Source organism: Chlamydomonas reinhardtii, chromosome 6 (genome assembly GCF_000002595.2).
Source record: "Chlamydomonas reinhardtii strain CC-503 cw92 mt+ chromosome 6, whole genome shotgun sequence".
NCBI lineage: Eukaryota > Viridiplantae > Chlorophyta > Chlorophyceae > Chlamydomonadales > Chlamydomonadaceae > Chlamydomonas > Chlamydomonas reinhardtii.
Window position 1 is genome coordinate 5290192 of NC_057009.1, and position 24546 is coordinate 5314737.

Below are 24546 nucleotides of genomic sequence, written 5' to 3' on the forward strand. Positions count from 1 at the left end.
GCTGTGCATGGCAGCCTGTGGCAGCAGGCTCCCTGTTCGCGCGGCAGGCGGCATAGGCGTCAAGCCCGTCTGGGGTCATCGCCTCATCGGAGCGGATGTGTCTTGTGCCTATCGTCTCTTGAGGTCATTTTGCGCTTGGGGAATTTATGGAAGCTGCGCACAACGGTGAGCATCCCAGGCCGGGGCCCAAGGCCTTGCAAGGCCCAACGTGGCCCAACGGGGACCCGCCAGACCCTGGCTAACCCTGCTGGACCCAGCAACGTGGTTGGTATTGTCCAGCGGAGCGCAGCTGGGCACACATCATGGAAGGGGCGCGCAAGGGTTGGAAGGGAAGGGAAGGGCTGGGAAGGGAGGGGGGGAGGTGCAGCCGGTGGTGCTGAGCCCGTGGCATGTGTGGGGCGCTGCCATTCTAAGCAGAGCTCTGGGGATGGGCGGCAATACGTTTCAATGCACACCGGACATGGCAGGGCTACGCAGAGCCACACCAGTGCAGACCACGCCGACATGCGGGTTCTCTAGGGGAAGGTGGTCGACATCTATCGTTCCGATGCCCAGCTCGTCTCTTCCACAAAGATGCTTCTGATCGAGTTACCGCCCCTTATAGTCAGAACCTGATTGTCAATTAGGGGCGGTAACTCGATCAGAGACGAGGGATGAAGATTTGGATTTAAAAGCTGTCGGCGAGCTAAATCTTCTACACGGAGCATGCATACAGGGCGCTAACTGCCACATAGAATCGCTTTCGCACGCATACCTTCGATTCAACTATAGAACTGACCCGAACACCATCAGACGCTGAGGTCTGTCATCAATGGCAGCGAAGGCAGCTTTCTAAGCAATTAATCTCATCTTGGATCGAAAGCTTTGGAAATGCAGCGGGTAACGCGGAGCCAGGCGAAGAAGGTTGGTGCTCGCTGAGCAGGGGCCACGAAGCGACCGTCGGGGGATAGCCGCGGTCGCCGCTTTGATACCTATGAACGTGTACCGCTGCTGGAACAGTCTAGCCAAAGCATGCTCCTCGCTAAGCCAGCTGCTCGCGCCTTGGAATTTGTAGGTACAGGCGCAGGGGAGCGATGAGTTGGCCAGTTCGTCGTTTTGGCTGCCCTCCGTGCAGCCCTCGCCCGCTCTACAGGCAAGGACAATGACAAGCACTAGTGGACGTTGGTCAGTTGGTTGCTCTTGCTAGTGCCACCAAGGTTTGACCTGCTCCGTCACACATGGTGGCCCACCAACCTTGCAGGAACAGCCTCTTCAGCCTCTGTCTGCACATGCCACGGGGTCCACTGTCAGCAGCGGCTCGCGGCACCTGCGCCCGGGCGACTGGCGTGCTGCGGCAGCAGCCGAGACGGGAGGGGGGCCCGTGCAGGCCCCTCCAGCAGACTTCTCGTTTGCCGTGGACATCACGCCCAACATCGACGATGTGCACTCGCCGGCATCCAGCATCTTCACCGACGGCGCTGCCAGCCCCGCGCTCAACAGCTACAACGGGACCCCCAACGCCCTGTCGCCGCTGCGGCCCCGTGTACTGGCGACCAGCTCGGTGCTGGACGCCGCGGCCACGTGGGCTGGCACTCCCGCCACACAAGAAGGTAAGCAAGACGTCCCATACTCGCTCACCATGCGCTCCGCACAAATGGCATCTCTCAACGGCGCATTGTCACACAACATGCCTTCAGTGTTTGCGGATGGACTAGAGACTTATGACTCGCCCCGCTCAACATCCCGTACTCCATCACGTCACCCCACAGGCACGCCGGCGATGGGTAAAGAAGCGGCTCGCGGCGCCCAGACCGCTCAGGGCTCGCCCGCGTCGCTCGGCGGTGATGAGGTGTCCTTCACCTGGCAGTCACAGTCGGCCGCCGACGACGAGGACGTGGAGCAGCCCGAGCTGCCGCAGCCGATGAGTCCCCAGTCGCCCTCTGCCGCACTGCAGCGGATCGGCTCGCTTGGGGAGCTGTCTACTCCTGGCTCTGGCGGCTACAACAGCCCCGTCATTAACGTGACGATGAAAGAGCAGCAGCCGCCTGAGTCCATCATGCGCTCCAGTGTCACGCACAACCCGCTCTTTGTGGACAGGTGAGCTGCTGTGCTGCGCACTACAACTTCCCCAGCTTATTCGGTAGAGAGTCGAGTAGGATAGGAAACAGTCCAGTGTAGATATGCTCAGAGGACAGGCAGAAAGCTGAGAGCTCCGCCCGTTGTCGGTTTCTGTACAGGCCCGCGCCTGTCATGGAGAACGACACTGTTGCGAAGGCCCTGTCACTGACGCCATGCAGCAATGCGGACGACAGCGGTGCAGCTCGTGAGTCCCGTGGTGACATGGTTCAGCCTGTGCAGCTGCCCGCTGAGCCGCCCAGCCCCATACTGCCGGCCCTGGACCTGGAGACCCCCCGGCGCAGCATCCGGGGCCTGTCGGCCATGTTCGGCAACACGGGAGCCACCAGCGCAGGTGTCAGCGGCCACAACGCTGCCACCAGCAACAAGCAGCAAGCCACGCCTTGCTCCGGCTTGAGCCAGCCCAGCTGGGGTGCGGCCCCCGCTCATGCGTCGGCCGCTGAGGTCACGCCCTGCTCGGCGCCCGCGCTGCGCGACAGTGTTGCTGATGTCAAGGGTGCTTCCCGCCCGGAGGCGGCGGCCCCTGGTGCGCCGGCGGCCACCTCTCCCAATGCGGGCTCGCGCCGTTCATCGCTGCAGGTTGACGTGGATGACACCACCGGGCCCCGCAACCTGGACCAGACTCCCCGGAAGACGGGCCGCAGCAGCAGCAGCAAGACAAAGGAGGCGGATGTCCAGCAGGTCAGCTCGCAGCGCCGCACGTCGCTGTCCAGCGCACCCGCGTCGCAACCCGCAGCGCACAGCAATGTCGCTCAGGCCGGCGCACAGGCGCCTGCTGCGCCGCAGCCCAAACAGCAGCGGCGGGCTTCGTCGGGTAGCATGCTAATGAGTGCGGCGTCCTGGTTGGCCATTCTACTGTGCGCGGTGCTCATGGCGTTCAACAACCCGTTCAGCTCCCTGCAGCACCCGGAAAGGTGAGGTCGGTGGGGTGCAAAGAATGCGCGTGCTCGTGAGTGCGGGTCTTCCTGGGGCTTACACAAGCAAGGGTGAGGTGCTATCACACGGGCGATGGAGTGCACGGACACGCTGCCTATGGCCTGTATTGTGCACTCGCAATTCACTTCCTGACATACCGTATTGCAGGTTCATCGAGCTGAACAAGCTCGGCCCTGTGTGCTTTCCTGAACCGTTCCCTGGCGCCTGGCTCAAGTGGCCCGCCGCCAGCAGCGTGGCTGCGCCTAGCAGCCTGACTGCGTCGCCGGCGCTGGACAAACCGGTAGATGCTGTGCAGCCAGGCCTCGTCAGTGACGTCACGCTCCTTACTCCCAGCGCGGACATCGCCGCCGTGGAGTCCGATCCCAGTCCCAAGCAGGAGGTTTCTGTTCAGCTGGAGGCGGTCACGGAGGCGCTGGTGTTGGTGGAGGGCGAGCCAGTTGCTGAGGTGGCTGAGCCGCAGCAGCCCAGCGCCGCAGAGGCCGTTGTTGAGGAGCCTGCTGCCGAGGGTGTCGTTAGCAGCAGCGCCCATGTGGCTGAGGAGCCGTTGGTTGTTGGCGAAATAGCAGCTGCGCAGCAACCGGAGTCCGCCCAGGAGGTGCCCGCGCCTCCCACTGCTTCGGGTTCCGCAGAGGCTGATGTGCAGCCGGCCGAGGAGCTGCTGAATGAGCCAATCGTAGAGGTGGCGGTGGAGCAGGCTCCGCTGGCGAGCGTGCCAAAGACAGCCTTTGTCGATGTGCCCGCTGATGTGCCCGCTGAGGCTGAATCTGCAGCCAGACAGGCAACGGGCACTGCTGATGCCGCAGACGCCGACGCCCAGGTTGCCGACGTTGTGCCCAGCAGTGCTGACAGCAGCAGCAGCAGCGAAACTGCCATGGAGCAGGGTCCTCGCCGCTTGCTAGGCTGGTCTCTGGCAGAGCTGTTTATCGGCGTTGTGCTGGCGTGTGCCGCTGGCGTGGGCCTGGCGCTGGCTGTGGAGCGCTACGGGCTTTATCCGGATGCGCAGCGCGAGGCGGCCGCCGCGGCTGAGCGTGCTGTGGCGGCTATGCAGCAGGCGCCCAAAGCTGCAGAGGCGGCGCCGGCTGCCCCGTTGCCGCTCACCCCGACCGCCCGCATCCTGAAGCTGCGCACGCCTCTGCGCGCAGGTGTGACGTGTGCCGGTGCTCCTGGCTTGTGTACTCACAGTCATGTAGCGATACCCTGTACACCACATTTGTTGATGCAAGATTAATCCCAATTGTGCGTGTCTTTCATTCAGGTGCCCCATGGTCCAATGAGCGCACGGCGGTGGCATCCGAGGCCGGCTCGGACGTGCACGAGCGTGACGTGCAACGGACGCCTGCGGGCGCCTTCGTGTGGAAGCAGAACCGTCTCGTCTACGTCGAGGACGGGTTGGAGTGAAGCGACAGGGTAGATGCTTCGCTGTGTGGAAGGGACGTGCGCGGGGCACACCCATCAGCACCGTTTCTTTGCTTGGTACGCTTTTGTAGGCGAAGGCTTATGCCGTGATGGGGTACTGGGGCATCACGGCTGGAGATGATGACACCAAGCCATATCCAAGCTCTCACAATGAAGAATGCGAAGAGGGGACCATGGTCAACGGCCGCTTGTGCTTCGAGGACGTGGGCAAGGCTCATGGGTTTAATTGGGTGCATGCGATTGTGCAGCTCCATTCGAGTGCAACGAAGGGCGACTCTCTGCCGTGTATGCTAGCAGGCTGGCGGTGGTTGCGGATAGAGAACAGTGACCGATGTACTAAGTGGTACACAGTCAACGCGAAGGCGCACGCAACCGCCACCTTAGAATTGGCTGCGAGCCTGCGACCGCATGCGGACACCGCAACGATTGGTAAAGCATGTGCATGGATGTGTAATGGGACAGGGTTCAGGCAGGTTGGCAAGGTCCCTTAGGGTGCAGCTGACGCCCGTACCCCAAGCAGCATGTGCATGGACTATGTTACAGCGCCCTCGCCAGCGGACTGGTACACCGGCTTACGGCTCCGCAGGGACATCTTGCTTTGACAGTGGGGCTTCGTTGACCCTCGCCCTCACCACATTCCCACACAAATAATACGTTAGAATTGCGCCTAGGACCGGCAGCCAGCCCGGGCGGTGTAAGAGGGCTACAACATGCAGTTCCCAACTTCCAAGCGCACAATTTGTCGCCACACGCATACCCAAGCTGCAGTCCTTCCGGCCTTCAGCTTTCGGCACTGCCTGCAAATCGTCAACCGGTATTGCAGGCAGCCTCCGCAATTCCAAGCTTCATCCAACACAAACACCTCATGCCATGCATTGTCAAGCATCTGCCGCACATGCGGAATACGGCGCAACTCATATGTTACGATGTAACTGACCCCCAACAACTTTGCAGTTCTGTTGGGTGCCAGTTCAGGTTTAATGCCTGCTTCCAACATCTGGGCCATCAAGCAAAGGAGGCCACAACCGTCTCAACTGCCTGGCTAATCCCAAACATGCATTCCTTAGGCCACGAAACCATCACAGCCTGCATCCCGTCCCGCCACAACGAAGTTCCAAGCGAGCAGCGGCGCACTCCGTGCTGTACCCGCTTGCATGCGTATCCGCCCCCAGTCCCTCCTTCCCACCAGCCAGAGCCGAGCTGTGCACGCCAACAAGACAGTCATCTCACAGCATCCTCTACGCAGCCTAATGAGTCATGGATATGCACATTTACCGACAAAACCTGAGAAGGAGCAGTCTAACATACCCAGCCCCCACAACCGGACGACTCCTGCATCCCCCTCTTTCCAATCAACCTTGCAAACAAGGTTACTATCGTGCGTCTGCGATACCTAGCGTTGGCGCCCTGTGATCGCCTGTTGCGGCGACGGGCTGTCACACCCAAAACTGCCCCCTCCCCCTTCACTTGGCCATTAGCTCAGGGTGCGTGTTGCTCTGCGCGCTCAGTGGCCGCTCACGGCGGCTGCCGCTGAGCAGCCCCTGCGCGTGCGCGGGCGGTGACGCGCCGTGCGGGTGCGCGTGCTGCCCCGCCTGCCCGGCCGCCGCAGCAGCTGCCGCCAGGGAACCGCTCATGGGTCCGCTTAGCCCGCCGCTGAGCACGCGGTCGAACGAGTTGTTGGTGCTGGAGGGGCTGCGGCTGTAGATGCGCATCCCGCTGTGGTTCACACGTGGAAATGGTGGGCACGCGTCAGTGGCAGTACTGATGAGCCAACATTGAGCATGCACAGCCCATCCAGCCTCCGAAAGGTGCCCCATGCCGCATGTTGCTTCATCATTGCGACTCTGCTCTTCTGTGCAACTCACTCTCCGTGTTGGAGTTCCGACGCTGTGATGCCCAGGTCTCTGAGCGTGATACCCTTCACCTCCATCTTCGACTCAATCAGGCGCAGGTTGAACACCACCGCCTCCAGCCGCCGCTGCAGCTTGTTGGTGATGCTGCGCACACATCCCGGCAAAGGCACACCGGTGAGGAAACGGCAACTCCGAGACATTGCCCGTCAGCTGCATGACCCCAAGCCCCACCCTTCCGTATGACAAGCCTGTTTGTGCTCTGACCAACCCGCCAACAGCACATTCACCCGGCGCACCTCTCCTCCTCCATCTCCAGCATGTTCTCCAGGTTGACCTTGTCCTGCGGGGGCGGAGCCGCAGGCAACCACAACACACACACCGTCAGTCCCTGGGCGTGCTCGTTTTTTAGCTCCCCGCCACCAAGACATCCCAGCTTGCGGCTCCTGTGTGCTCCTGGCCTGGTCCCGCCGCCCCCGCCCCAGTGCGCTCACCTTGTTGAGCTTGTCCACTGACGCACCCAGGTCCGCCACCTGCGCCACCACCGAAAAGACACCATCCACGCCATTCGACGTGATTGCTTGTGTGGCCACTTAGCTTGCGCACAGCCCAGCCGCGGTCTTTACGCATGCCCCGCATCTCCCGCCCGGCCCGAACTGACTACAACCTAGCACTGGACGTCGGACCAAGTGTTACAGCGGCTCCGGCCGAACCTCCACCATTCACTCCAGTCGCTGCTGCTACAGCCTGCACTCTCACCGTCCGCTGCAGGTCCGCCTTCTCCTGTGAGGTGCAAGGCAGGGCGCACGTGCACATAACAGTGGCGCATTCAGGATGCGGCATGATTTTCTGCTGTGCCGTAGCCCGCATGACGCCTCGTCATTGTGCTCCACCGCGGCTCGTCCAGCCCGTCATCATAAGTCCCTGCGCCCCCTCTCAGCACGCATCTACTAGCGCCCCAACTGCTGTTGGCGCCAGCAGCACGCGCCACTGTCCCTCGGCACTGCACGCGCACCTTCTGCAGCGACAGCTTGTCACTTGCCAGCTTGTCCACCTGCTTCTGCAGCCGGTTCAGAATGTACTCTTGCTCGCACTCCTGTGGTTGGCGCGGGCGGCGACGAGCGTGAGCAGGTGATAGCGACCACGAACGGACGTGAACGACATGTAGGTGCTGCAGCGTGCATGGATGGCTGTTTGCCCATGTGCACACCCAGAATGCGGTGCGTACGACCAACCCACCGCCAGTGTCGAGACAGAATGACCCGCACCCCGTCCCGCCCAGCCAACTCACCAGCTGGTTCTCCAGCTCCACCTTCTCGCTCATCAGCTTGCTCTTCTCCTGCAGTTGCAAGCGGACACAACTATCATGCGAGGTACCTTCTGAGCACCCACGGTTTCAAAGCAGACCATCCGGACGATGCAGTGCGGCTTCCTACAAGCGTGGAAGCGTTTCTGGCGTTCCGCTTCTCATCCCATCCATTCTTGCATACGCTTGTCCAAGCCAACCTACCACACTGAGCTGCTCAATGGCCTTGCGCAGCTTGTTGACCACGTACTCCTGCAGAGGCAAGTGTGTGGGGAATCTGAACAGAGCGAGCGTAACGGAACCGTCCCCGGTCATGCACATAGCCGCCATGTTTCTGCATTGTTGGACTGCGCTTGCACATGCTTGAGTAGGCCCCGCTGGCAAAGCACTGCTGGCAGTACACCGGTGCCCGCCGCCTCCACGCGCTGCGGACGACCGCACCTGCTCCGCCTCCAGCCTGTTCTCCAGGTCCACCTTCTCCTTGGCCAGCTGCAGAAGTGAACGCAGTACCACATATGCTTCAACCATGGATGCCGGGGCCCATGCATGAAAGAGGGGCGCTATCCGATAGGCCGCGGGCATAGGCTTCCTACCACAGCCAGCGCAGGCGGTAGCACGCCACCCGGCAGCACCCTTCGGTTAGTATCCCCGCCTCAGATCCGCACCTTATCCAGCCGCTTCTGCAGGGTGTTGGTCAGGAATTCCTCCTCTTGCGCCACCTGCCGCGGGAGGGAGAAACAGCGTCAGAACTCCGGCCCTCGACCGATGGCACCAAATCTGAGTCGAATTATGCGGACTGTGAGTTGCCGTCCAGACTCCACGCCCCACCTCCGAGGCAAGCACCGCCTTCTCCCGTTTGAGTTGGTCCAGGCGCTTCATCAGCTTGTTGGTGATGTACTCCTCCTCTTGCTCAATTTGCTTTTGCTGCGGGCACCAAAACGCCAGTAAGAAACTCAGAGTACAAGCCTCACTGCAGTTGACACATGCAGCCTTCCTGAGAGCTCTGCGGCTCCGCTGGCTGCCCAGTCAGGTCCCCTCCCGACACCGCCAGACGCACCACCGCAATGTTGTGCTCGCGAGCGAGCCTGAGATCCTCTGCAAGACCATCTGCTCGCCGGCGCTCGTAGTCCGCCTGCAACAGGGCGCGTCACCAGCGAAAATCGTCGCGGAAAGTTCTTTGGTGCTAGCCGGCTGGCAGTACGCCCCCGCCATCCTTGGTCACCGACCTGGTCCTTGAGCTTCTTGTATTTCACCAGAAGCTCCTCCTTGCTAAGGGCCGCAAGGTCCTCCATAGTTCTAGGGCGAAACTAGGGTGCTAGGCGGGGGAAGGTCGCTGCTATATCATTAATTTCTCTGTTAAGGGGTTAAAGGTTGAAAACGTCAAGAACTGCAAAACTGGGATGCCCGAGACGAGGACAGCGGGTGGGGTTCCATTGCATTGCAATGGCCCTCCCGTCAGTTGTCAAATGTATGGGCGCTAGACATAGATCTGGTGCAAGTCCAGCATATCACAACCTCTGGGCTGCAAGTTCACGCCCGCACACGTCCGCACACGGCTTTTCCTCCCCGCGGTACCACACTGTTCCGCCTTAATACTTCGCAAGGGGAGCACAGCTGAAACAAATGGCCGCGTCGGTGGCCAAGGTGCGACTTGCAAGCGGGAGCGCTCGCGCTGTCCGCTGGCCGCGCCCGGTCGCGGTCTTTGCCCCACTCCCCGCCTGCCGCCTCCGCAGCACGGCTGGCCCATACCTAGGCTGCCCCATTGCGCTGACTGACCTGGCGGGGCTTACCGGCGGCGCCGCGTACCCTCGTCTCGGCTGAAGTTGTCACCCTGCATCATGCCTGCGCGCAGACACTGGCGCGCATCAAGGGCACAGTGGCGGAGGGCGCCTACTATGAAGCGCAGCAGATGTACAAGACGGCCTTCCACCGTAGCAAGGCGCGCAATCAGCTAGCTGATGCGCTGCAGATCCTGCAGGTGGGGCGGCAGCGGCGGTGGTGACTGCGGCGGTTGGGAAGCCCGGGGGCTACATAGTGAGGAGGGATTGCGGGAAGACGGCGACAAAAGGGCACGGGTCCGGCAATCGCCCTTTCTCATCCTAGCCGGTATTCCTGAGGCGCGGCCACTTGGACTGCTACCCGTGCAGGAGGGCGCCATCACGCAGCTGGCGCACGGCCAGGTCACGTGCGGCGTGGAGCTGGGTATGCTGCTGATCGAGGTGGGGGCCGGGGTTGGGGTGGGGGCGGGGGCGGGGGCCGGGACGTGGGGGCGCGGGTCGCGGGGCGTGGGGCGTGGGGATAGCGAATAGGGTTGGGCAAGGGACGGTGACCTTGAACACATGGAGCCGTCTGCGTAGACCGCCTCAAGGCCGCGCGACGCTTGCGCTGATGCGTCGGCTTTCACAGCAGGGCAAGCCGACCCCGAACCCATCCGCGTCCTGGTGCTCATGCGGTGGCCCCCTGCAGGCCTACACCACGGCGGGCACGCCCGCTGACGAGGCCTCCGTGGGGCGACTGCTGGCGATCGTGCTGGCCTTCCCGCCGCTGCCCGCAGTGGGGTCTGGGCCAGGAGCCGCCACGTCTGCGCCCTCCACCTCAGCGCCCTCCTCCTCCTCGGCCGGGCAGGGCAGCTCATCGCCTGTGGTGGACGAGTGCGCACGCTTCGTGGCGTCAGCGGTCAAGTGGGCCAACAAGTGAGCGCCGGGGCTTGACGGGATAGCTTACCGCAAAGCGAAGACTGTGTCGCCCCCATTTTGACTGAGCTGCACGGGCCCCTACGCTGCTAAGTCGGGGGGCCAACGGCCATCTCGGGGGCGACTGGTTGGGCTGCGTGAGTCGGGCTCTCGGCTGGCTGACGCGCGCCCCCGTGCTCCGGCTGCTGGAACAGGGGCGGCGCGATCGTGTCGGCTCGCGGCATCCACAGCGCCTTCGCCGCCTACCTGTGGCGCAACTTCGGCACGGAGGGCTTCGGGAGAGCGCTGCTGCACTTCATTCGGGGCGATGACGCTGACACATTCGCACAAGGTGCGCGGTGGGCAACAGAGCGGGCGCTGATTGCAACGCGGCCTGCCGGTTCGGTGAGAGTGATGGAGTGAGACTTGTTGCCCGTGCACCGCTTGCGCGCGCCACACATTAAAAAGGGACTGCCTTGGTGTAGCCTTAATGACTTCGCCTGCCTCTCCAACCACGCGCAGCGCTGCACACGTGCGCTCGGCAAGGGCCTGCTGAGGAGGTGGACCTGTGGCTGCTGCGGGCGCTGCTGCAGGTGTGTGTGTCTGTGTCAGCAGTTGGCGGTTGCGGCGGTGACTGCATCTGTGTGGCAGGCCACGGGGCACGTTGGTTGGCTGGCAATACACTAATACTGTACGCGGAGCCCAGCTGGAGCTCTGCTCCCTGCCTCGAAGCATGGTAGCCTCACCGCCCCCGCCACAGCGCGGGTCCCACGCCATGCCATCCTCTTATCCCCCACGCCTCGGCCCACATCCCATAAGTATTATCGCTCGCAACTAACGCCTCTGCCTGCACTCCCGTTTTCGTTGGTTTTGGTTTAGTTTGGGCTGGTATTTACAACCCCCCCCCCAACGAACTCACTCCTCCAACCCCATCCAAGCAGGTCCTCACCGCCGCCAACACGCACACGCGCATGGGGCAGCTGGCTCACGCCCGGGCCCTGTACGACGCCTTCACGGCGGCGCAGAGCACCCCCCTGGACACGCCCACAGCCCACTTCGCCGAGCTGCTGCTGCTGGTGCGTGTGCGGCTGCGGCTGCCCCTTTGGTGAAGCTGGGACCCAGTTCTTTCGCTGTGTCGCTAGCTGCTCGAGCTACTCCGCCCACCCACTCCTCGGTCCTTCCTGTGACGGGTGTTGTATTGAGTCGCCTCGCGTGTCATCTGGTCAAATTTGCAGCCTCTCCAACGCTCCTCGCCCGCCCTCCCCACCATGTCCCCCCAAAGGCTGTGGAGCACGTACCGGTTTCGCCGCACGCGCACAAGATGCTACAGTGTGCCAAGCAGCGCTACGGCGACGGCGTGCTGCGGCGGGACGGGCAGCTGGCAGGGCAGGTGGAGCGCGTGGAGGCCAGCTACTTCGGCGTGCGGCGGCGGGGTGCGGGCGGCGGCCCGCTGGGGGGGCTGCTGGGAGACCTGTTCAAGTCGCTGACAGAAGCACACTGATCAGGAGAGGGGAGGCCGTGAAGGAGAAGAGGAGGAGAGGAGGAGGGGGAGAACGATGCTCGGGGAATTGTGCAGTGGCTTGTCCTGTCGGATCCACGCCTGGATTTCGCGCGTGCCTTGCTATTGTAACTTGTAAGTCGTGTCTCTGCTTCCTATGTTACTGTGACAGCTTATGCGATCAAATGGAAGTACACGCAAAACGACAGCTCGCGACTAGAAGTCGACTTCACTTTTGCACAATGTAGTGCTCCAGCATTACGTATGATTACTTGGTAGCAACAGCAGTATGGGCGTAATGCGACCTCGTGAGCCAGCGGGCCTGGTCCGCTGGCGAGACGCAAGCCAAGGCCTAGTTGGAGCCTCGCGCGCAAGCGCTGACCTGTTTACGGAGTACCTTATCAGCGGCGGTGAGCGGTAGAATAAATTGGGTCAAACCTTGGCCGCGTGCAGGTCGGGGGCACGCCGTGTTTCCGAACCCGCTTCGGCCGACCCCGCGCCTCTCACGACCGTTGCGCTTCACAGGCCCCGATGCCATCAAGTCTCTTCAGGCCACCATCCGCCGCTTGCAGCTGCAGCTCGAGGAGCAGAAGGCGGATGGGCGGCTGGAGCGCTACCGGAAGCTGCAGAAGGACTTGGAGGTGAAAACCGGGCACGCTTGGCCTCTCGCCTTCCAGCCCACTACAGTCCAAATGTGCTTGCGCCGTCTTGCGCCTAGGTCGAAGGCTAGAGGCTGTCTGCGGGCTACAGGGCACCACCCAAGCAGCTCCACAACCCCCTTGCTCCTAAACGCAACACGCTGCTGCTGCAGGAGTGCGACAAGGTGCGGGCGGCCCTGCGCGACGCACTGGTGTCCTCTCAGTGGTCGGACGACGAGGTGAGGGGCAGGCTGCGGTGCAGTGCGCGGGGCCAGCGCCTGCCGGGAAGTGGGAAGACGCTGTAATACGGGACCTCGGCAATGGCTTCGGACGTCATGGCACGAAGGCGCACCTGCAACAAGGCCGTCCAGCCGTGCCCTCCACTCGCGTCCACCAGCCTCACCAGCTAGCGCAGCACACCAACCACAAGAGCGCGCCGACCTTGGACCCGGCCCCAATGCAAACCCCTACACGCCCGCCCTGTGCCCCCAGGTTGACGCCTACCTGTCCAAGAAGCTGTTCAAGGCCAGTCAGCTGTACGGCGCATCCCGGTACGACACAGGGCCCACCTTCCCACCCCCCAAACCACAGCCCGCGCCACTCGGCATTGCCCCAGAACACGCAGGCCGCAGGCCCTTGGGCTTGGCGTGAAATATGATGCAGTGCGCCCGCCTTTCACTCTGTCACCAACAGCCTACCACGAACCCTCCATCCCCAGCCCACATGCCCCCCTGCTCGGAATGCTGAAACCCCACCCGCACCCCTCGCACCCCCTTCCCACACCTCCCCCCACCACCTCCCCCTTGCAGCGAGCTGCTGCTGCGTGAGAACCGGCTGCTGCGCTGCCAGCTGGAGGAGCACCACGTCACCAGCCGCACCAGCAGACCGGTGGCGGCGGCGGCGGCAGGGGCGGGCGGAGGCGCGCCGGGCCGGCTGGTGGTGGCGGAGAGCCGCCTCAAGCAGGCGCGCATGATGCAGGCAGGTGCTGGGTGGGGCGCGGGTGGGGCAGGTGGGATCGGGGTGGGGCCGTATGGTGGGGCTGCAGACTCAAACCGACATGTTTTTCAATGATCACTCTTTGATTCGGAAATGAGAGAGACCTGAGCTTCCTGCGCTGCCCTAAGCATGGAGTGTTACACGCCTGACGCCTCTCACCCCTGGCTGCCGGCCTGCCCACAGGGCCCCCACATGGAGTCGGTGTCGCGGCTGCTGACCGCGGCGGAACTGCTGGAGGCGGCGGAGCAGGCCTACCGCCTGCCGTCTGTGGCGCACGCCGAGGTGCAGGTGAGGCCGCGGCAGCAGTGAGGGGAAGCAATGAGGGGGCGTGGGGCTGCCGGGCCGGACGGAGCGGAGTGCCGCGGAGCGCAGTCAACTGCTTCGGGGCACTGCGAACAGGTCAGCAGCCGCAGCGGCAGTCGTTGCCCTCCCAACTTCCATCCTCCACACACACACACAACGCCCACGCATGCGCATGCACATGCCCTCCCTGCAGGCCGACGACGGCTCTCGCAAGTACATCCAGACGCTGGAGCAGCAGATGGCCACACTGGCGGGACAGAAGATGCAGCTCATGAACCAGGTGGGGGGGGTGGCTTGTGGAGGGACACAGGGAAAAGTGGGGCCGGGGGGGCACCTTCACCACTGCTGGGGTTGCACATGAAAGAAGTAACCCCTTAAGTGCGTCGGGGTGGAGAGAGACGGGGTGGGCTGATGGATGCATGCGTGCGTGTGCGCTTGTGTACAGCATGCCCGTATCGACGGGTGTCCAGCTTGTGACAGGGCAGCACGTTCAATCGCGCCCCTGGTTTGCAGATGGAGCCTTAGGCCATCCCCTGCTGGCTCGCCTGGCGCTTACCCGCCCCTACCGCCTGCCCCACCCACCCCCACTCCGCGCCCCTCCAGGTGGCCTCGCTGACGGAGCAGAACCGCGTGCTGGACATGAAGCTGGAGGGCGCGCTGGACCAGGTGTCGGAGCTGCGGAGGCAGAAGACCGAGATGCTGGCGCACGCCGACAACCTGTGGGTTACGCTGGCCTGCGTCGCGGGGTGGGGATGGGCGTGGTGGTGCGGGCAGGTGGTCCACATCCCGCACTGGGCCTGGCGGACGAGGCGGCCACAACCCTTGCCACCGGGAACTACCGTAGTACGGCAGCGACGACGTCTGTGTGCTGCGGCGTGCTTGTGGGCCCCCACATGGGTTTAGTTTGGGCTGGTATTTACACCCCACCCCCCAGGTCCCGCGGCGGCATGTGGCAAGCCCCGTGCGCCGCCCAAACCATCGGCCGGCAAACGCACTGCCTTTTATAACACCTCCTCCATCCTCCACCCCCTCGCTCTATTGCATTGGGTTTGGTTTAGTTTGGGCTGGTATCTACAACCCACCCCCACCCCCACCCCCCCTCAGCTCCAAGGACCTGCGCGACCACCTGCTGTCGGAGGCCAAGAGGGCGGACGTGGCGGAGACGTCGCTGGCGGAGGCGCGGCTGCTGGCGGCGGCGGCGCGGGAGGCGGAGGCGGAGGCGCGCAGGCGCATGGATGCGGCGCTGGCGGAGGCGGGTGCCATGCAGGCGGCACTGCAGGAGAAGACGGAGCAGGTGCGGGGGGTTGGCACGGGGGCTCGTGTTTGGTGCTTGCAGAAGGGCCTGTGTGGTGGGGGTGGGGGTGGGGTGGGGTGGGGTGGAGGTAAAGGCAACACCGCACGCTGGGTGTCACGCGCACATGACGGGCGGAGTTGCGGCAGCCATCTGAATGGGCACGTGCCCCATAGGACCTGCCGCCGCAATGCGCGCCATCTTCAACCCCCTGCCTCCCCCGCCTCCTGCCCTGCCCCTCCCCCCCCAATCTGCCCTGCCCTGCCCCCGACAGGTGGACACGCTGCGAGGTCTGTACCTGGAGCTGCGGGAGACGCTGGAGAAGCTGGCGGGCGACGTGGCCAGCGGCCAGCAAGACATGGCCAGAAGGTGAGGCAGGCGGGGGGTGGGGCGGTTGCGTATGCCCGCCCAAACTATACCGAACCCAATGCAATAGAGCGAGGAGGACAGCGTGGTCTATGCTTTGAGGGGTGGGGGTTTGGACTGAAGCGGCGGGCCTGGCTGGGAGATCCTGGAGATCATGGGACACCGAAGGGGCTGAAGGAGCGAGGGCTGGGGCAGTTCAAAGCATGGCCCCAGGGATGGGTCATTTTTTGAGAACGGGGACGGGAAAGGGACTGGTTGGTTGCGATGGTGAAAGCAATAGTGCGTCACTACCAGCTGCGCCTAGATCTGTCCAACACACACACCACCACTCCCAACACCGCGCCCACCACCCCCAAGGCTGCTGGACGCCACCAACGCCGCCGCCGCCGACCAGCGCACCCTGCTGCTGGACGTCCGGGACGCCGCGGACGGCGGCCAGCGCGCCGCCGCCCACAGCGCCGTGGCGGTGGAGGACATGAGCGGCGTGCAGCGGGTGCTGGTGGGCGAGATGGCGCAGCAGCGGGAGGTGACGCAGGGCGCCTACGAGCGGCAGCTGGCGGCGCTCATGGCGCTGCTGCAGCAGAGCGAGGCGGACAGGGTGCGGCTGGCGAGGCAGGCCATCGCCGCCAGCGCGCTCAACCGAGTCGAGGTGGGGGCGGTGCGGGTTGCAGGAGCGCGGGCGCGGGCGCGAATACTGGGTGTTTGGAAGGGTGGGGGCGGTGCGGGGAGGCGCGGGCTGGGTGCGCGGGTAGGCGCCTGGGGTGGCGGAATGCTTTGCACCCACGCACCCTCCCACCCTCAAACCCTCCTCCCACCACCACCACCACCACCACCACTGCCACCACCACCACCCTGCACCCCTCAGGACAAGCGGCACCAGAAGACAGTGGCGCTGCTGCTGCATGAGGTGCCGGGCAGTGTGGCGGAGCGCCTGGCGCCGGAGCTGGGCGCGCTGGCGGAGGGCACGGCGGCGGTGGCGGACGGGCTGGCCAAGACGCAGGACACACTGGCGGCGGCAGGCATTGTGGTGCCGGGGCTGGTGGGGCCAGGTGAGGGCCTGAGGGCGTGGGGCTGGGGCTGGGGCGGGGCTGGGGCCGGGGCTGGGGCTTGGCTGCCAGGATGCTCAAGAGGTGTGCCGTGGCGCCCCTCCCGCAATGGCTGGACATGCCCATGGGTATTGGAGCAAACCTTGCACTGCCCTTGCACTCATCACCGAACCTCATCTTCCTCTGCACCTGCAGTCTGGTCCCCCCGTACTCACATGCGATACTTACAACCCCTCCCCCCCACCCGCACCCCCCCAGGCCCCGGCCCGGACCTTGTGGAGGACGAGACCACTCGGCTGCTGGGCGGCAGCAGGGCCCTGCGCTCGCAGCTGCACAACCTGGCAGCAGCCGCGCCCGGGCCGCCGCTGGAGGGCGCCGGCGCGCAGACGCTAGCGGGGCAGGCCTCGCCCTACGCCGCCAGCCTATTCAGGCAGCTGCCGCCCGGCATGCAGCCCCTGCAGCCCGTGGGCTACGGGCCGTACGGGCTGACGCCGCCGCCACCGCCGCCGCCTGGTGCCGTGCCCAGTCCCTCGCCGCCGGCTATGAAGACACCGGCGCAGCAGTCCCAGCAGCAGCAACTGCCGCCGCACCAGCAGCAGCAGCTCATGCACTCGCCGCCGGACCGCTTCGCCGGCGGCGCCGTGGGCAGCCCCGGCGACCTGGCGGTGGCCTGGTACCCGCCCGGGCTGGTGCCGAGCGACAGCGGCGGCAGGGGCGGCGGACCGCCCGGCTACCCCGCCGCCCCCTCCTACCTGTCCGGCCGGCGGGCGCTGGGCATGACGTCACCCAACCAGTGGGACGACGTGCCGTACATTGACCAGTTCCAGTACAACTACCAACCGCTGCAGCAGGTGGGCGGCGGCGGCGCTGAGCAGGCGGCGCACGTCGACCTGGTGCTGCAGCTGGCGCCGCCGCCGCCGCCGCCACCTGAGCTGCTGGCGGAGGCGGAGGCGGCGCGACTGCTGGCCGCCGGTGAGGGGCCGGCAGGCTGGCACGGCACTGGCACTGGCACTGGCATGGGTGCCGTTGGGAGCGGCGCTGTCGCGGGCGGCCCTGGCGGGCTGCCGCCTGGCATTGGGGCGCACCAGGCGTGGGCGTTCGAGCCTGTTAGCGGAGGGGCGCACGTGGAGCCGCCGCCGCCGCCGCCAGCCCAGTTCCTGAGCATGCAGCCACTGCCGCCGCCGGCGCAGCCGCAGCCAGCGCCCGCCGAGGCCCAACACACACAAACGGGGCCCAGTGAGCACCCGCCGCCGCAGCCGCACCCGCCGATGGCGCAGGCAGCGCCGTCAGCGCGGGCCAGCGGCAGTGGCGCTGCGGCGGGCCCTCCCCAGGCCGACACCACACACGCCTCCGCAACTGCTGCGCCCATTGGCGCCGGGGCCGCTGTGCCGCCGCTTGTGGAGCCCAGTGGGGCCAGTCGCACGCCTGCACACCCGGCATTGGCAGGCGCAGGCGCTCCACCACCACCGCCGCCGCCGCCGCCACCTGGGCCACCGCCGCCTACAGCACTGTCAGCCGCACTGGCACCGGCACCAGCACCCGTGGCTCCAGCGGCGGGGGCAGCACTACCTCCGACTCCTTCCCCACCACCACCAACACCAACACCACCACCACCACCACCAGCGCCGGCCTTGCAAGTGGAGGGCCCACACCGCGGTCCGCCCAGTACCGCAAGCCTGGCTGCTGCGCCGCCAGCCGCCTCGGGCCCCGCCGCTGCCGCTGCAGCCGCTGCCGCGCCGCTCACCAAAGCAGGCCCGGCAACAGGAGTGGAAGCGGCGGCAAGCAAGCCAGCAGCTGGCGCTGCGTCAGTGGGGGAGCCGGCTGGCGTCGGGGCGACACCGGCAGGAGCTGTCGGCACCTCCGCGCCAGGGGGTGGCGGCTCCGGCACCGGCGTGGCAGCAGCCCCAGTCGGCGGCGCGCCCAAGCCCGCCGTTGGCGCGCCAAGCTCCGAGATTGAGCCAGCTGAAGAGGAAGCTGTGTCAGGGGCGCCGCCAGCGGGGGCAGTAGCTGGTGTCGGGGGTGCTGTCGGGGGTGCTGTTGCGGGTGCTGGGAGTGTGGCGGGGGCCGGTACGGCGGCACCGCCTGCAAGTGGTTTGTTGGTGCTGCCCGAGGTGATGGAGCTGTCGCAGTGGAAGCCGGCGGCGGCGCTGAGCCACTTCGCACCGCCCTAGTTGAGGGGGGAGGACTTGTCTCGGCTTAGAGCTTTCCCGCGTGTGCTGGAAGGCGTGGAAACTTGACCTGGGCATCGAATTGTCGGATGGGGGCGAGAAGGGTAGCGTAACATGCCGACATGCAGTATGCATGGAGCGTTTTACATAAAGCTTGGATCTGTGGTGTAATTGCAGCAACTGTAATATTTAACGGTTCAGTGGTCCTTGCAAATATGACATGCTTGCGACGTCGCAAACCAGACCGTATCGCCAACAACTTCGCGTCAAGCAACCAGCACGGCTTTCCCGAACACTCGCAGTCGCCACCGTATCAAGGATGCAAATAAGTGGCACGCTCACGCGATATGGCCCAGCGGGGCCGCAAGTGGCGCTGCTGGCAGGGGCGCCGGGTGTTGCACGGGCAGTGGTGCTGGTGGGTGGCCTGACCGACGGGCTGCTGTTTGCGCCGTACGTGGCAACTCTGACGGACGCCCTAGCCCGGAGGGGCTGGGCCGCCGTGCACGCGTCCCTGCAGTCGGCGTGGACGGTGAGGCTGAGGGCGCTGCAAGCGGCGTGAAACGGATTGCAAACTGCAGACGCGGGGGCGGGCCGGCGGGGGACTGCTTCCGTGGACAGCGCCTCGCGCCCAGCCCAACCTCCGCCCCCGCCCACCGGCAGCATTTCACCACTCGGCTGTCACGTACGCCACCTGACGCCCAGAGGCCGGTCGGTCTCGGGCTCCCAGCCCCCGGAACCACCCCTCGATTAATCGGGTCGGGTTTCGGTTCTGGCTACCCCCTCCTCCCCACCCTCCCTGCCCGCCCGGATCCACAGGGCTACGGCACGGGCAGCCTGGACCGCGACGCCGCCGACCTGCGGCTGCTGTGTGCCCACCTGCGGCAGCAGCACGGCATCAGGGGGGTGGTGCTGGTGGGGCACTCCACGGGCTGCCAGGACGCCGTGAGGTACATGCAGCGCTACTGCGGAGCCGGGCCCGGGGCAGCGGCGGCGCCCGGCGCGGGGCAGGGGGGCGGGGATGCGGCCCCGGCGGCAGCAGGGGTGCAGGAGGAGGCGGAGGGCGAGGTGGCGGAGCTGCTTGGGACAGTGCTGCAGGCGCCGGTGCGTGTGGTGGGGTTCCAGGCATAGACCCATTGAGCGGTATGTGTGTGTGGGGGGGCAACTCTGAGACCATGTGGGTTACAGAAATGAGCCCGCGAGGCGTTCAACCGCTATCCGGCCGTGGGACATGACACGTGTATGCTTGTGACGCTCGTTCGCCAGGCTGCCCCGCGCGCGCCGACGCCTCCCGCCTGCGTGCCCACGCCCCAGGTGTCTGACGTGGAGTGGCTGTCCAGCTACCCCGAGCTGGAGCCGGTGGCGGCACGGGCGGCGGAGCTGCTGGCGGCGGGTCGAGGCGAGGAGGTGTGCTGCCGGCTGGGCGTGGCTGACAACGCGCCCATCAGCGCTGCCCGCTTCTTGTCGCTGTACCGCGCGGGCGGCGATGACGACATGTTCTCCGAGGGTCTGCCGCAGCAGGAGCTGCAGGTGCGTGGGGCCGTGTCGGTGTGCGCTGGGACAGGGTTGAGGTGGGGTGGTGAAGTCCCGTAGGGTGCATTGGGACCATTTTGGTGGGGGACTGCACGGCGATGACGGGGTCAGGATCAGGCTGAGGAAGTGGCGGATGGCGGGCATGTAGCCACGGTATGCTGGAAGCGGAGCGCCAATGCACCTGGGATACACCGCACTTGAAGCCGATTCGGTGTTGCGCACCAGGGTAGATAGTTCCTGTTGCTGCGCAGCAACACGAACATGGGCCGCCATATCCGCCGCCGCTGAACTCTGCGTCACAGACACGCTGCACCGTACTCCCGGACTTGACCTGCCCTGCTCTGCTGCTCCCTTAATCCCCCGCTGCTCTCAGCGCATCTTCGCGCCCGTGGGGTCAAGACCGTGCCTGCTGCTGGTGTCTGGCGCGGACGAGTGTGTGCCGCGGCAAGACCAGATTGCGCCGCGGGCGGCCGCACTCCAGGCGGTGATCGGGCCGCGGGCAGTGCTGCGCGTGGTGGATGGCGCGCCGCACAACTTGGCTGGTTGCGAGACCCAAGCCTTGGAGACTGTGTGTGCTTTCCTAGAGGCCCTTTGAGGAGCCGAGGCGTGCAGGCCCAACCGGCAGCGGGACTCGTGGGGCGACTGTGATGCGTGTAAGGATGGGCGCCCACCTGCCCACGGAACGCCGGGAGACGGGGTCACGGAGATCACAGGGTATTGCACGGGCTGACCTTGCAGGCACGTCCACACATGGGGCCTCCACTGGCCCATGCTTGCAATCAATTCTTATGATCAGGGACAGGGCAGGGAGGACTGGAATGGAATGGGGCAGCTGGGACATGAAGGGCCGCCGCACATGAGCAGGAGTCAGGAGAAGCTACCATGATATGGATAATGGGTGGCCCTGACTCCCCATGCGTAGAAGCCAGGTTGTGGGGTTGCGCACTTGCGCCTTCATGCACGGCGTGACAGCGTAGGCCAGGGGGGCAACCGCACTTTTGCAGACACAGCATACAAACAACGAAGGCTCCCGGGTCCCCTGGCCGGTCCCACGGATCGAAGTCGTCGTACCAATACCATATCGTTTCCTTGGAAGCAACTGGCTCCCGCCGCCAGCCCTTGCCTATTACACTGGCCCTGGCTGGATCGCTTCCCACATCCATCCTTACCCCGCCTCGCCCTCTCCCCGTCCTCTCGCACGCACGGACTCGGAACCCGGCACACGCCCACGACCCTTCCTTTACTTGGGACCAAGTTGCCGCTCACGTCAGCCCATACCCCAGCGCCTGGCCATGCCTGCCCGCTAGCCTGTCTCATTCCCGCCTGGAACCAGCAGGCATGCTCTTGAAGCGCTCCCTCCAGGCTGGCCTTGCGCACACGCATGCGGCAAGCAAAGTTGCGCAATTGCCTGAAAACGCGATTACCGTGAGTTATACGTCATAAATAGTATCACTTGTTACGAACATGTCACTTCTGTTGCCAGCGCCCCTGGTCTTTTGACATGTGCACGCCCTCGACGAAAATCAGCGCGCGAGCTTTGTTGCGTTGACATGGCCCCAGCCCCCAGCCCAGAAAGCAAAACCTTCTACGTGCCTTGTAATACTAGAAAACCAATGAAAGGCAGAAAGGTGAGAGCTTCGCGGAGCGGATCTTGCATCTCGCCGTACGCGGTCCTCATGCCGACGCGCTCGGCGCGTCTAAACTTCGCCGCGCAAGCCGATGATTGCTTGAGCTCAGTCGTGCCGACTCGTTGTTGCGTACCATCACCAAACCACCAATCAAAATGGCCCTGTCGATGCGCACCCTGTCTGCCCGCACCGCGGCTCCTCGCGGCTTCTCGGGCCGCCGCGTCGCTGCCGTCTCCAACGGCAGCCGCGTGACCATGAAGGCCGGCAACTGGCTGCCCGGCTCGGACGCCCCCGCCTGGCTGCCCGATGACCTGCCGGGGTGAGCTCAGCAGGCAATCAGCCATTGACTTGCAGCGCTTCATTCGCAAATCGCGCTGACAGCTTGTGTTTGCGATCGCAGCAACTACGGCTTCGACCCCCTGTCTCTGGGCAAGGAGCCTGCTTCCCTGAAGCGCTTCACCGAGAGCGAGGTCATCCACGGTGAGACCGCTTGCACCCGACTCGCCGACTCGGCCTGGCGATCTCTTGCCATGGGAACGCTGCTTCTGGCGATCTTCAACGGACTATTACCAGTGCTCGACCATCTTCCGCGGCGCTTGGCCTGATCTCGCGCTTGCTTTTTGCGATATCGTAGGTCGCTGGGCCATGCTGGGCGTTGCCGGCTCCCTGGCTGTGGAGCTGCTGGGCTACGGCAACTGGTGAGATCTATCTGCATTGCAGGTTCACGTGTGGGTTGGCGGGGTAGGCGGGTAAATAACCCAACGTGAGTGCCCGAACATCGAAGTCGCGGGAGGTAGCTGCTCTAAACCCGCTTCTACCCCTTCCCTCTCAGGTACGATGCCCCCCTGTGGGCCGTGAACGGCGGCAAGGCCACCTGGTTCGGCATTGAGGTGCCCTTCGACCTGAACGCCCTGCTGGCCTTCGTGAGTTGGCGAGCTGCGGGGACTAGGGGAACGGCCTCTGCCTCGGGTTTCATCAGCGGGTCCTGCCATCAGCTGAACGGCATGATCTCCAGCATAGTTCGGGCATGGGGGGCCAACATCACAGAGCTTGTCCAGCAGGAGTCTGAATCGGTTGTGGAGGCATTTCTTGATCTGCCAACTGACCTCGGTTTGCGCCTGGGCTATGCAGGAGTTCGTTGCCATGGCCGCTGCTGAGGGCCAGCGCGGCGATGCCGGCGGCGTCGTCTACCCCGGCGGTGCCTTCGACCCCCTGGGGTGAGACTGGCAGCGGGAGCGCAGTGGGAGGGTTTACAATTAGACAGGTTCCTCTGCCAGCTGCTCGGTCGGCTTCTCCTGTGTGGGAGCGCGCTTGTTGAGCTGGGTGTAGCGCGGCCTCTGCTCCAGTAAGCGCGGACGTGGGCCACGTAAATACGGCTGTGAGATTGTCTTCCTGTGTAAGGCACTGACAAGTCTTTCGTCCTTGCCGTGCAGCTTCGCCAAGGACTCGTCCAAGTCGGGTGAGCTGAAGCTGAAGGAGATCAAGAACGGCCGCCTGGCCATGGTTGCTTTCCTGGGCTTCGTTGCCCAGCACGCCGCCACCGGCAAGGGCCCCATTGCTGGTGAGCATGCAGTCAATGCGTCCGGGATTGGGCTGGGGTCCCAATGTGTACCTGGGGTCCCAACTTGTATCTCGGGTTACAGACTTGTACAAGTATCCCTCAGCGGCCACTGCGACTACTGAGCCTGGTGATGATTATGACTGACGGCACATTTCCCCTCGTGTCCCTTTGTGCTTGCGTGCAGCCCTGGGCGAGCACCTGGCCAACCCTTGGGGCGCCAACTTTGCCACCAACGGCATCTCCGTCCCCTTCTTCTAAATGCACACTCCCAGACACTTCTTGTGTTGACTAAAGCCACATGCAAATGATCTCCTGATAGCGGGAGATTGCATAGCATGCGGATGACACCAGAGGACCAGCGGACGGGCTTCACGGCTCCAAGGGGGGTGGCGAAGCGCGCTGGTCCTTCCGTGTATGTAACTTTGTTAGTGGCCCGTATGGGCATAATTTTGGTGTGAGCAACGTGAGAGCAAGGGTATGGTGGTGAAATGCTTCCCGAGCGCGGATGTGTTGGTTGGTCTTGTGGTGGTTGGTGGGCCGGATGGCCCGTTTATGTGGAGGGTGCGGCGAGAGCTGCGATACGGTGTGTGCGCACGGTCTACACGAACAGCAGGGCTTCGTGCCATTCCGTGTAACACGCAAGAAACTGTATGCCTGGCTGGCCAAGGTGAAGGGGGGGAAGCGGGGTGGGGTGGGGGTGGGGTGCGCCGGTCGTGGCACACGCACACGGTGGCGGGCGTGGCCTCAGCCCAACACGTAGGTCGGGAGCGAGGGACCAAGTCAATCAGGACGGACTGGTCCTCCAATTTGATGGGGTTCCCGCCCGTATCAGCGGCAGCACTGCGTTCACGGAGTCGTTGGACGCTGCGTGCGTGTTAACAACTGCGGAGCTGCAAGACGTTGAATAACGTCAGTATCTACAACAACTTGATGACAATATCAAGGGTCAATTGACTGCATGCCTCACTCGATGATAGGCTGCGTACCGTGTGTGATGGGACAGTGGCAAGGCAAGTTGATAAAGTCCCGTAGGGCGTAGCTGATTCCCAGAACCCAACAAATGGCATACAATTGGCAGCGGCAGGGCAAGAGTGTAGGCTGCGTACGGTAGTTTGGCTTGCACAAGCACAAGGACTGACATCTTGTATGTGCGAACGTGCACAGGGACATTGGAATGTAAACGTATGGCCGGGGCCGGAGCGGGGCCGGGGTCCGCTTAGGGACGG

The 24546-nt window shown here is 64.4% G+C and overlaps 6 protein-coding genes across 6 annotated transcripts; 5 read left to right on the forward strand and 1 right to left on the reverse strand.

Annotated features, from left to right (window-relative positions):
• The first annotated feature begins 645 nt into the window (after positions 1-645).
• On the forward strand, positions 646-4933 carry CHLRE_06g282850v5 (uncharacterized protein). The gene is made up of 7 exons (XM_043063295.1): positions 646-903; positions 1055-1132; positions 1241-1589; positions 1749-2076; positions 2217-3029; positions 3199-4193; positions 4307-4933. Exons 1-7 carry the CDS (start codon positions 871-873, stop codon positions 4447-4449), a joined length of 2739 nt encoding a protein of 912 aa, XP_042924001.1. The 5' UTR covers positions 646-870; the 3' UTR covers positions 4450-4933.
• Positions 4934-4992: 59 nt separating this feature from the next.
• CHLRE_06g282900v5 (uncharacterized protein) lies at positions 4993-9004 on the reverse strand. Its single transcript, XM_001695404.2, has 13 exons — positions 8850-9004; positions 8681-8755; positions 8452-8547; positions 8289-8342; positions 8065-8112; positions 7828-7875; positions 7609-7656; positions 7333-7413; positions 7077-7100; positions 6812-6850; positions 6617-6660; positions 6333-6464; positions 4993-6183 (listed from the first exon to the last, which is right to left on the reverse strand). The coding sequence occupies exons 1-13, from the start codon at positions 8913-8915 to the stop codon at positions 5931-5933; spliced, it is 1008 nt and encodes a 335-aa protein (XP_001695456.1). The 5' UTR covers positions 8916-9004; the 3' UTR covers positions 4993-5930.
• A 94-nt stretch (positions 9005-9098) lies between these two features.
• On the forward strand, positions 9099-11937 carry CHLRE_06g282950v5 (uncharacterized protein). Its single transcript, XM_001695281.2, has 8 exons — positions 9099-9267; positions 9476-9601; positions 9771-9842; positions 10090-10316; positions 10511-10647; positions 10818-10888; positions 11237-11371; positions 11578-11937. Exons 1-8 carry the CDS (start codon positions 9247-9249, stop codon positions 11794-11796), a joined length of 1008 nt encoding a protein of 335 aa, XP_001695333.2. The 5' UTR covers positions 9099-9246; the 3' UTR covers positions 11797-11937.
• A 47-nt stretch (positions 11938-11984) lies between these two features.
• CHLRE_06g283000v5 (uncharacterized protein) lies at positions 11985-18799 on the forward strand. Its single transcript, XM_043063296.1, has 13 exons — positions 11985-12203; positions 12319-12434; positions 12605-12670; positions 12924-12982; positions 13241-13409; positions 13611-13715; positions 13924-14010; positions 14334-14449; positions 14835-15024; positions 15296-15390; positions 15745-16036; positions 16253-16436; positions 16692-18799. The coding sequence occupies exons 1-13, from the start codon at positions 12083-12085 to the stop codon at positions 18602-18604; spliced, it is 3513 nt and encodes a 1170-aa protein (XP_042924002.1). The 5' UTR covers positions 11985-12082; the 3' UTR covers positions 18605-18799.
• A 55-nt stretch (positions 18800-18854) lies between these two features.
• On the forward strand, positions 18855-21216 carry CHLRE_06g283034v5 (uncharacterized protein). Its single transcript, XM_043063297.1, has 4 exons — positions 18855-19130; positions 19418-19702; positions 19913-20128; positions 20505-21216. Exons 1-4 carry the CDS (start codon positions 18921-18923, stop codon positions 20724-20726), a joined length of 933 nt encoding a protein of 310 aa, XP_042924003.1. The 5' UTR covers positions 18855-18920; the 3' UTR covers positions 20727-21216.
• A 378-nt stretch (positions 21217-21594) lies between these two features.
• On the forward strand, positions 21595-24512 carry CHLRE_06g283050v5 (uncharacterized protein). Its single transcript, XM_043063298.1, has 7 exons — positions 21595-22078; positions 22160-22239; positions 22394-22457; positions 22592-22682; positions 22891-22976; positions 23193-23320; positions 23505-24512. The coding sequence occupies exons 1-7, from the start codon at positions 21915-21917 to the stop codon at positions 23576-23578; spliced, it is 687 nt and encodes a 228-aa protein (XP_042924004.1). The 5' UTR covers positions 21595-21914; the 3' UTR covers positions 23579-24512.
• Positions 24513-24546: the final 34 nt, after the last annotated feature.